This window comes from Fukomys damarensis, unplaced genomic scaffold, assembly GCF_012274545.1.
Source record: "Fukomys damarensis isolate Sample0158 unplaced genomic scaffold, DMR_v1.0_HiC HiC_scaffold_19, whole genome shotgun sequence".
Lineage (NCBI taxonomy): Eukaryota > Metazoa > Chordata > Mammalia > Rodentia > Bathyergidae > Fukomys > Fukomys damarensis.
In genome coordinates this window covers 6,312,887-6,324,574 of record NW_022900931.1, presented here as the reverse complement: position 1 = coordinate 6,324,574, position 11,688 = coordinate 6,312,887, and the positions used below count along the sequence as shown (strand labels likewise).

The 11,688-nt window shown below is 41.5% G+C and overlaps 1 protein-coding gene across 2 annotated transcripts in view; it reads left to right on the top strand.

The window, feature by feature from the left end:
• The first annotated feature begins 451 nt into the window (after positions 1-451).
• The window catches only part of Srebf2 (sterol regulatory element binding transcription factor 2), a 46,621-nt gene continuing 35,384 nt past the window's right edge, over positions 452-11,688 (top strand). The window contains exon 1 of one of the 2 annotated variants that reach the window (XM_010634442.1): positions 452-491. In XM_010634442.1, coding sequence (XP_010632744.1) covers positions 467-491 — 25 coding nt within the window. In that variant the 5' untranslated portion in view covers positions 452-466. Of the gene's footprint in view, positions 492-5,744; positions 5,779-11,688 lie in introns of those variants that run through there. The other variant, XM_033766198.1, reaches the window with a different exon arrangement.

The window sequence follows — 11,688 nt, the reverse complement described above, 5'->3', positions numbered from 1 at the left end:
AAATTTATTTGCCAGGAGGGGAAGGATGATCCTATTGTACTTCTGCTAGAACTAGCACATTGGCCCCCTTTTTGCTGATTCTGTGTTTGGCACCCCAAACAGCCAGTCTGAATACAGGAGAAATTTAACAGCAGCCATAACAGAGGAACAAACTCAACATTTGAAGATTTAAGAAAAGGGAATTAGGAAAGTCTACATAGGGATTTTTGGCATTTGGGCTCAGTTGTTAATGATAGGTAAACAGAACTTTAGAAGGTAAAGAATGGGGTGGAATTGGACCAAAATGGGATATAATTTGGTGTGTTCAAGGAGCAGTGATTCAGTGTGGTACCAGAATATAGGCCAAGGGTTCTCAGATTTGTATGCCTTTGAACCCCCAGGTTCAATCCCTAAAGGAACTAACTGTGGAGGAGGTTGCCTCGGAGAATGCTTGGGAGATACCTTGTAAGATGATGAAGTCTTAAGCATGAAGGGGCAGAAGGAGAGAAGAGGTACATTCTAGGCGGAGGGAATTACAATACCCTTTTAAAGGGCCTGGCCAGTGCTCTGCTTTTGCAGACACACTCTTGATAACTCTGTTGTTATCTTTCTTGAGTGAAGTTTTTTCTTTTGTTTATAGTACTAGAGATTGAATCCAGAACCTAACATATACTAGGCAAGTACTATATCACTGAGCTATATCCACAGCCCTTTTTATTTTTTATTTTGGGGCAGGGTATCACCAAGTTGCTCAGGATGGACCAAACTTGTAATACTTTTATCTTAGTCTCCTGAGTAGCTGGGATTACAAGTGTGCCCCACCACACCTGGCCACAAGCACAGTTTTGATTAGGTGCTTCATTGTGTCTCTATCAGTTAGGATTCTTAGTGATAAGCCAGAAAAACTGGGTTTAAGAAATGGGCCAGAACCAAGGAAAGCTCAGAATAGCAGCAGTAGAACATAGGCAAAGATAAGCCCAGGAGCTTTGGGACCTTTCTACTTTGATGGTTTGTGTACTGTCCCTGCTTCCCTGAACCATCCCACTGCTGGTGGGAGCTTGCATTAATGAAGCTGACTGGCAGGAAGCTTTCTCTCCCACCAAGATTGCCTGATGCACATTCTCTAAGGGAAGAGCAGGGTGCTCCTGGGAATCGGGGCTGATGATGAGCAGATGAGTGACTAGCGTTCACTGTTTCTCTGCCTCTCCTCTCTACCTCTGAAATAAAAGCTAGTCTGGGAGACATTTAGGCCTTTCACAGTTTAACTGTAGACAGTGCCATCTTTTCACTTTGCTCCATACTCTCTGGTACTGTGGTTTTACTGAAACTGGTTCCTGTGTCTGGGAGTCTGAGATCTCTGTCTGCCCCCCACCCTTTCTCTCTCTCTCATATAAAATCCTCTTCATTCTGTCTTTTTTTTTTTTTTTTTTCCTTTTTCTGTTGCACTGAGAATTGAACCTAGAGCCTTCACATTGAACTACATCCCCAACCCCTTTTTATTTTAACGGGATCTTGCTGAGTTTCCCTGGCTGGGCAAACTTGTGATCCTCCTGCCTCAGCCTCCTGAGCCTCTAGGCTTATAAGTGTGTACTACCATGCTTGGCTGGACTCAGCTTTTCACGTCTGCCAGGATGGATCAGTCATTTCTTTTCTTTTCTTTTTTTCTCTCATTGAGTTTATTGGTACTTTTTTTTTCTTTTTATTGAGGTTATTGGTACAGTCTAGGTATACAGTACAATTACATTCATCATTGAGATCTGTACCTTTACATAATAGGTCTTGATTCTCATTTTTCCCCTTGTCCCTGCCCTCCCTTCACCCCCTCCTCCCCTCCCCATTTACAAACACTTTATTTCCATTTTTTTCAGTTTCTCATATTTTTTTCCTTTCCCTTATTACCTTTCCCCCACCCTTCCCACTTTCCTTACACCTTTAGCCCTTTACTTCCTATTTCACATTATTGTCTCATTAGGATCCTGTGTACTATTATAGTTTTTCATACCAAAGAAACTATTCGGTATTTCAGTTAAAGAAATCTCTGTAGGAGCATTAAAAATAGGGAATCCTAAAATAAAACTAAAAAGGAAAGTAAAAGAGAAAAGGCAATGATGTAACATCAAAATAATCCTTAATTCTGGAGATGAAAATGGTCCCTGAACATATTTAAATTGCTTCGCGCTCTTATAGTCTTATCTTATTCTTTTTTCACTATTTAGAGAATACTTTATTAGTTTCTGTAATCAAACTTTATTGGTACTTTTTAGGTATGTAGTGGATCAGTTATTTCTTTACTCTGATAGCTCTTTTGTGTGTGTATGTGTGAGACACTTGTCTGTTCTCCTCTTTTAAAATTTATGGAGTGGGGGCCGGGGATTTAGTTCATTGGTACCACTCCCTGCCTCACAAGTGGTGGGAAGGTCCTGAGTTTGAGCTCACCACCAAAAATAAAATAAATTAAATTAAACTAAATTATGGAGTGGTAGGGAAGCAGACCTGTACTTTTCAACCCTTGACCTGTGCTGCGTTTCTTCATGGCCCTTAGGCTCCTCCAGCTCCCAGGATAGTACACAGAGTATGCAGGTGTTGAGTGAATATTTGTACACAGTGTAATAACTTGCTCTGCAAGAATTATTTTTCTCAGTCTTAGGGAGGTTGCAGGGTATGGTAATGAGTGGGAGGGTAGGGTGGGTTCTTGGAACTTTGATTTTTGTCTAATGGTTTAAAGGATTGTAAAGGCTTGAGATCTCCTGGTGTGTAGACTCTGCCCCCAGGAGGACAATTCAGCTGAAGTGGCTTGTACATGGCTTTCGTTGACAGTGGGTCACCTGTCCTTGTGAAACATGAGGGCCTTGTGGAACAGGATCACACAAGATCAGTCCCTGGAGTCTCACTCTCTGTATCTTGCTCAACTTTCAATCTTCTGTTTCAAGAGAGTGAAAGAAAGAACAGTGAGGTGCCAGGGCTGGGGCAAGTGAAGAGCTGGGGAAGGCAGGAAAGACCTGAGATGACACTTCTTTCCTTCCTGAGCTTGGTGTTCACTCTGCTCACTCATGAATGCAGCACTCACTGGGCACCTGCCCACTCCAGGCTCCCTTTGGCAGTATCCATACAATAATGGAACAGTTCATCTGTGTTGTCTGAGGGCTTGACTTTAAATTCCAGCTGACTGTGTGACAGTGGACAAGTTACTTAACCTTCAGTGCCTTATTTCTTTCTGTAAAGTGGAGGTGATAATAAGACCTATCTTGGAGTGTTGGGGAGATTACATGAGGAAATCTACGTAAACTATTTATATTGAAACACTTTAAACAGATATGGTGATGGGGGCGGGGTGTGCCAGGGATCAAACTCACAACCTCGCGTTGGCCAGGCAGGTGCTGTGCCATTGAGCTACATCCCTGGCCCACATATTGATTGTTGATATGCACAGAACCTCAGTAAATATTAAAAATCATTTTTTATTATTACTAATTGGCTTAGGTTTTTTTTCTCCCCTTTCTTGATTGCTATACTCAGTTTAGTCATAGCTCACTCTTTCTTTATTATTATTTTTTTTTTTTGGTACCGGGGATCGAACTCGGGTCCTTGCACTTGCAAGGCAGGCCACCAAACCGCTGAGCTAAATCCCTGGCCCGCTCTTTCTTCATTTTGTTTGTGGTACTGGGGATTGAGTTCAGGGAGTGCCTAGAACACTCTCCCCTCTGTAAATCTTTGAGACAGTCTTACTAAGTTGCCCTATCGTCTTGGACTTGGATTCTCCTGACTCAATCTCCTGATTAGCTAGGGTTTCGGGCATGTGTCACTCACTATACCTGGCTAGTCTTAGCCTTTTTCTTTTTCGCATATTAATTTATTTATTAGTGTGTGTTTGTTTGTTTTCTGGTACCGAGGATCGAACTTGGGTCCTTGCACATGCAAAGCAGGCACTGAAACTACTGAGCTAAATCCCAGCCCATTAGTGTATGTTTGTACATATGTTAGTTTTAATTTTTTTCTAAGAGCTAGCACTTTGTTCTGCCGAATGGAGCAAGATGGATGACATTTCAGATGCGGAGTGCCAAGAATTTACCTTTAATTTAGTATTAGGTAGTGCCTGGAGTCCTGGGGGTACCCATGCCTGGATCGGGACTCCACTGCAGTGTTCTAGAACCTAGCCCCTTATGGGCCTGGATGGTTGCAGTGAGTTTGGAGAGGAAGCCCCTTGCTGTGGGGCGGAGGCAGCTTCTGCAGTGAGGTGCTTGGGAAAGGGCGCGAGATCTGGGAGAGGGAAATAATCTTCCACCCCATCTGCCCCTTGCTCACTCACATGCCTGAAACCATGCAGATTTCAACTCCTTGCTCTGAGACTTGTTTTCATATGCAGCAACCATGGTCAGCACCACTTTTTGAGTGCTTGTGTGCCAAGCACTACCCAAAGTGCTCCATATTAATTCATTAACAGAGTGCTTGAAACTGCTATCTCACAGTGTGATTTTTGAATATCATATAACACAGTATGTGTAAAAGTGCAGGTGTTAAAAGCAAAACCAATGGAGAAACAATGCTGCTATATTTTCCAGTTTAAAAAAATCACATTTAAATTTTTAAAATAAATATATGTATCCTTGGCTGGGCGTGGTGGTTATGTACCTCTAGTCCCAAGATTCAGGTGGCTGAGGCAAGAGCACACTTGAGCCCTGGGCTTTGAGACCAGCCTGGGAAACAGCGAGACCCCATTCTCAAAAAGGGGAGTGTGCGTGCGCACATTCATACACGTGCATTTCTCTTTAAATGTACAGCTTGTCACCATTCAGTTTGACCTTGCATAGTGGGCCTTGTTTCACATCCTGCTTTTATCCCTAAGTGTGATTCCTTTTTACCCTTTCTTTGTAGGGACCCTAAGAGATGACTTCTTTCTCAGTGTTGATCAGCTTTTACAGCCACATTTACAACCAGAACTTTTCTGTAGCCACTTTTTAGAAAATTCTTCATCCATTAAGAAAGTTATCTCAGTTCATTGTTTCAGTCATTCTGACTTTCTTCTGTCAATTAGAACCTAGCCATAAGTTTTTGCTCAGAATGTTTTTAAAATGAGCTCATCATGTTGTGGAGCTTTAAGCCTCCCTGTATAAACCAGAATGAGGAGATGCTGAGCTGGAGGGACTTTCCTTCCTAGAGCATTGGGAGACAACTGCTATGTACTGCGTCCCCAACAAAGTGCTAGAAGTCAAACTGCTGAGGGTCCTACATCCTGTTAAGCAAGCACATGACCACTGAGTACATGGCCAGTTCTTTACTTCATTGAATCCATCCATCTGTCCATCCTTCCTTCCTTTCTTGCGTACTGGGGATTGATTTCGGGACCTTGTTCTTGCGAAGCAGGTGGCAGAACCATTGAGCTAAATCCCCGGCCCTGAATCCTTTCTTTTTAATAAGAAGCATGGTTGAGTTCACCACCGTGACCCACAGGACCTTTTGCTTTTGCCCCTGGCTGCCCATCCAACCTGGCCTGGCCCACCATGCAGCCCTTCACCTCTCAGCTGTGGCTCTTCGGTTTCCCTGGCCTAGGACAGGGAATCCTTGAATCTTAGTCACTTTTCAGGAATGGCTGCACCTGTTGAACCTGTGGTTTTTGTCCTTATTCCCTTGTCCTCCTTGGTGTCTTACAGATGTATGTGACTACTGTGGCATTCTCTACAGACTGTATTGTGACACCCAATTCTTTGAGGTCAAGGACCGCTATATCATCTCTGTGGGCTGGTGCACAGTGTTTTCTCAACACCTTGCAGTGGTTTTGATTTATGTGCCTACTCAAAAGCAGTGAGTTTTGCAGAAATAACACACTTCTATCCAGATTCTCCAGGATAACCTAAATGTTATATATATTTTGTTCATGATGAGATGATGTATTCCTTTCCTTCCAGTTTCTAGCTCAGAGTGATCATAATTTTTATAGGTTTGTGACAGTTGCTTTTGAGAGCATCTGGGGATCAGTACCAGTTTTTTAAAAAATTACCAAGGTGCTTGGTTTTTGGAGAGGTATGTAAGTGGAATATTCTGTCCGTGCACTTGTAGAGGACAAGACATAAGAAAAGCAGGTAAAACTGTACCTTAACTGAAGATAATATGGAAGCATAAAATGTGTTGACAGTTAACCCCAGCATTCTGGAAGGCTGAGGTAAGAAGATTGCAAGTTTGAACCCAGTCTGAGCAACTTAGTGAGAACTTTTTTCAAAATTTAGAAAGGACTTGAGATATAGCTCTCAGTTCAAAGGCCCTGGATTCAACCCCCAGTACCACCCCTCAAAAAAAAAAAAGTTAAAACTATATTTTTATACTAATATAACAGTCACCAAAATTTTAAGCTGGTTGTCATTGCACCTACCTGTAGTCCCAATATTTCGGAGGCTGAGGCAGGAAGATCACTTGTGAGTTGCCAGTCTGAATCCATAGTGACATAGTGAGATCGTGTTTCAAAAACACCAATAAAAGGTAAAGAAAAATCATCAAAATTTTATTAATATTATTACTGCAGAAAGTGGCAGGATGACAGAGCTGGGTCAAAGGAGAATATAAGAAACTCGTGTTCACATAGTAGGGGAAAATGTAGAAATAAGGTCACAAAATTAGATATAAAACTGATTAATGTCCTAAAAGTCATTAAAAATAAAACTTGACCTTGGAGGTTATCTTTCCTACCAGACAGAAATCTTTAGCAACTTTTTAATTTTCCATAAGTTACCACCTAACTGAACAGAATATGGACCCTAATTGGTAGTAAATGGTCCAACAAGGCTACGTTTCCATACAGCATCAGATGACCTTTAGGCAAGCAGATGGTACAGTGCTCTAGACTAACTCTAAGGGGAAGTAATAAACTTATTTACTTATTCATTTCCAAATTTTAGATAACTTTTCTTAGCAAAATACATCACCATTTGATTCAAGGAAGAGTCCTTGATAAAAGTAGTTGTATGACAAGGTTTGAAGTGGAAATGTGAAATTCAGGGCTTGGACAAAGGAAAGAGGGGAGACAGGGCACTCATATTCCAAGATGGACTGCTTCATCTGCTAAGGCATATGCGGAAGAAAGTCTTTTTCTGGAGTAGACAAGGAACTCTCGGAGAAGTGGGAACAGTCATTAAGAAGATCTGAAGCTTGTGTTTAAAAACTGATTAGAGTTGAAAAGCTGTTGGGCCAACAAGATACTCAGGGACAGTTGTTATTGGGTAGGAGACTATGGTTAAAATCAAGGTAGGGTATGAAAATAGAGCAAAGAGAGAAATCTGCTATACTTTGGTGGCCAAACAAGTTCTCGGTGAATTCATGGCAGAGGGAGAAAAGGGAGCAATTGAAGGTGGTGCTCAAGATCACTTGCTGTGGGGGCTGGCCCAGGTCCCTTTTGTGGTAGAGGAGAGCTGGAACCCCTCACCCCGACCCTGGGCAGGGCTGCCTGGGGAGAGAAGGGAAGAGCCAGACAGAGAGCAGACCCAGAACACCATCTTAGAATTGCTTTGGGACTGGGGCCGTAGCTTGGCGGTAGAGTGCTTTCCAGGCATGGACAGAGTGCTAGGTTCAGTCTCAATACCACCATGCTTTGGGTTCCCTGTGTGCTTTGTTTTTGGGTTTTGGGTTTTCTGGGGGTTTTTTTTCCTCCCAATTTTTAACTTACTTAATATTTGATACATGCAAAATAATAGATGATATATTTGTGTATGTTACAAAACATGAACATCTGAGAAATAACCCCCACCTTGAGATTTCCTTTGTGGGTTCCTTGTCAGTAAAGAGTTCTGTCATGGGGCTGGGGATTTATTTAGCTCAGTGGTACCGCCACCTGCTTCCGCGAGTGCAAGGTCCCAAGTTCAATCCCTGGTACCAAAAAAAAGAGTTCTGTCTTGTGTCACTTAAAATATACAATGCTTGAATCACATTTTGCAAACTTGTGTCATGCAACTCCTCCGGACTCCCTTTTCCCAGGAAAGTGACCCAGAATCCCCTAAGTACAGGATGTTCCTCGTCAGTGCTGTTCTTGTGCTCTGAGCTTCTTACTTAACAGGATATGCCCCAGGTGTTTGAGTGGAGTGATTTGAGATTGCAATTTGCTTATTAAGAGTAGCTTGCATTTTAGGGTTTCTATGTGGGATGGCGTGGTTTCTGAGACTGCTTCTTAACTGTCCGTGTCCCTCTGGATAACCTGGATGCTCCTGGAGAAAGCCGTGGCATCTACAAATAGCAGAATGGGGAGAAATGAAGCTTTGTCATAAATGACCCTCAGATTTGATACATTTGATTTTTTTTTTTTTTTTGGTAATTATTAGAAAAATAACCTAGGAGAGGAGCTAGTGTCATCAGCATAAAGGAGTTCTGTGTGGCCCAGCAAGATACTTAGGAATTTAAAAGTATGTGTTTGCGTCTTTCTCTCTCTCTGGGTTGCTGGTTGTGGGCGATTTCCCAATCAGCCTGTGTACATCACACACTGCTTATTTCTGTGTTCTTGTGGTTGTTGGGTAGCTCTAATATAAAAGTTAAAATGAGCAAAAACAAGTAATCTTAGCACTGTGGGAGGCAGAGGCAGGAGAAGCACAAGATCAAGCTCAGCTGGGGCAATTTAGCAGGACTCTGTTAAAAATTTAAAAAAGGAGGGCCAGGGATTTAGCTCAGTGGTTGTGCCACCTGCTTTGCAAGCACAAGGACCCGAGTTCAATCCTCAGTACCAAAAAAACATTAAAAAAAGGATTGAGGCGCTGGGAATTTAGCTCAGTGGTTCTGCCACCTGCCTCCAAGTGCAAGGTCCTAAGTTGGATCCCTGGTTTAAAAAAAAGGATTGTGTATGTAGCTCAGTGTGAAGTCCCTGGGTGAAAAAAGTTCAGGTGAATATCCACTGTAGTCTTAGGATTGAATCATTTAAAAAGTGTAACACAAAAACGATGTCATTTCACTGTATAGTATTAAACTTTATGTATAGTCAGTTCTATACACAAATTTGTACATGTTGTATTGCAACACACGGTTATATAAAGTCACCCTGCTATGCAAAATCATGGAATAAAAGACACAGAGGGAGTTTATAGGCGAAAGGGATTAAGATCCAACACTCAAGCATCAGGTAAAAAGAAAAAGACTTTTTTTTCAAGATAGGGACCTGATGAAACAATATACTTTTATGGTTTCAGCTTATGTGTTACTGTCTGATAGAAAATTCTGACACTTTTGTTAATGGGTGTGGTTCATAACACAGGCAGTGACCTGATTAAGCATATAGATATTTGAGAGGGGTGTGTGTGTGTGTGTCTCTATGTGTGTGTATTCCTTCCTGGCTTATTTCAGCTGGGAGTAGGTTTCTGTACTTACTAGTGTTTCTTTCATGCAAAAACAAATGTAAAGAGCCAGGAATTTAGCTCGGTGGTATGCCTGCCTTACAAGCACAAGGTCTTGCCGGGCATGGTGGTGCACACCTATAATCCCAGCACTCGGGAGGCTGAGGCAGGAGGATCACTGTGAGTTCAAGACCAGCCTGGGTTACATAGTGAGTTCCAGGTCAGTCTCAACTACATAGTGAGACCCTGTCTCAAAAAAACAAAACAAAACAAAAAAAACAAGCACAAGGTCTTAAGTTTAATCCACTGGTACTAGAAAAAAAAAAAGTGTAAAATTCATGTTATGCTCAAATTGTTTTAATGTGTCTGATGCACTGAGACATTTGCATTTTCAAAGCAAGAGTTAAAGCTATCCAGAAAAGCCCCACTATGTGTGTGTGTGTGTGTGTGTGTGTGTGTGTGCGCGCGCGCGCGCGTGTAAATACAAAGGTCAATTGCCCTGCTTTAGATTCTACATGAACTATATATTAACAGCCTCATGAGTTAGAGATATTTGTTAGCCTTGGTTTTTTTACAGATGAGAAAAATGCAGCTCAGGGAGGTAAGACTTGACCCAGGTCATAAGGCTAGGACATGCTGACTTTTTTTTTTCCTCATTGAGTTTATTGGTGCATTTTAGGTATACAGTACTGTTACATTCATTATTGGGATCTTGTACCTTTACATGACAGGTCTTGGTTCTTATTTTTTCCCCTTGTCCCTGCCCTCCCTTCACCCCCTCCTCCCCTCCCCATTTACAAACACTTTATTTCCATTGTTTCATTTTCTCCTATTTTTTTCTTTTTCCTTATTACCTTTCCACTACCCTTCCCACTTTCTCTACACCTTTAGCCCTTTTCTTAATTGCAATAACGAATTGAACAGAGCCAGGGAGTTAGCTCTCAGTGGTGCCACCACCTGCCTGGGAAGCCCAAGGACCTGAGTTTGATCCCCGGTACCAACACCCCCCCCCAGCAAAAGAAAATAAACAGCGGGCTGGGGATTTAGCTCAGTGGTTTGGTGGCCTGCCTTGCAAGCTCAAGGACCTGAGTTCAATCCCGGGTACCAAAAACAGCAAGAAAACAAACAGCAAAATAAGAAAGTGAACAAAATAATTGCAAACATATAAGAAAGAGCAAGTATCCATAATATGTGAAAGTTTTTTCTCAAATTAGTAGAGAAACAATAGTAGAAAAATAGAAATCAAGAATAGGCAATTTATAAAGGAAGAAATCCTGATGGTCAGTTAGATTATTTGGTACTTGGTCATGCAAGACAGAACAATTCCATGTCAGGTTTTATCCATAGTCTTTTTTTTTTTTTTTTTTATCCTGGAGATCAAACTCAAGACCTTGCATTTGCCAGGCAGGCAGCAGAACCACTGAGCCAAATCCCTAGGTTTTATCCACTATCAGATAGGCAGAAATAGATTTGAGGAGACATTGGTGGGGACAAAAGCCTATTATAGCCCTCCCAGAGCACATGTCCCTCTCCTTTACCAGCCATCAGACCTCCAGAAATTCATTCTGAGAAGATAACCAGGTAAATGGAAAATGACTTAGTAGTGCTGAGAAATTGAAAGCAGCCATCTTACCAATGCTAAGTAGTTAAATAAATTCTAATGCTCCCAATACAACACAGTTCAGTACTGTGGGGCACATTGAAAGATACTATATTCATAATGATTAACACTGAATGCTCTTCATGTTTTATTAAGCAAGCAGCAGGGTACATTTAGCATGTTAAGTGGGAGTGGTCTTTGAACATATGTGCATACTTGTGTGTTCAAGCAAATGTGTAGGAGCAGGTCTGAAAGAACACATTAAAACATTGACAGTGGATATTCCAGGATAATGGAATTGGTGGATCTTTATTTTTGGTCTCATTTTAACTGTTTTCTAGGCTTTTCTAATACATTTCTCTTATAATTTAAAAAAATTTGAAAACATAGCTGTCTAACAGAAATATACAAATACAAAATAAAAGAATAAATGACCCTTGTAAACCAGCCCCCCACCCCCATCACCTCCACTACCACCAAGGCTAGGTAGCAGTAGCTAACATACCTAGAATTACTGACTCACTGGACTTACCATGTGGTTTGGAGAAATGGGTCCCTCATCTGGGAGCTTTGGAATCTTTATTCCTCACTGGAATTAATCCAAGAAGATTTCAAATTATCTTACTTTCTGAACTTGCTGCAAGACTGAGCTGGAAAGAGTTATTTCTGTTACTTGTAGGTCACAAGCTCCGTAAAGGACATGTGAACTTAGGATCGTTTTGAATGAGGCCAGTGCTGCTTGCTGCATGGATGACAAGCAGAGCCTCTAATTATGGTTGCTTTTTTTTTTTTTTTTTTTTTTTTTTTTTT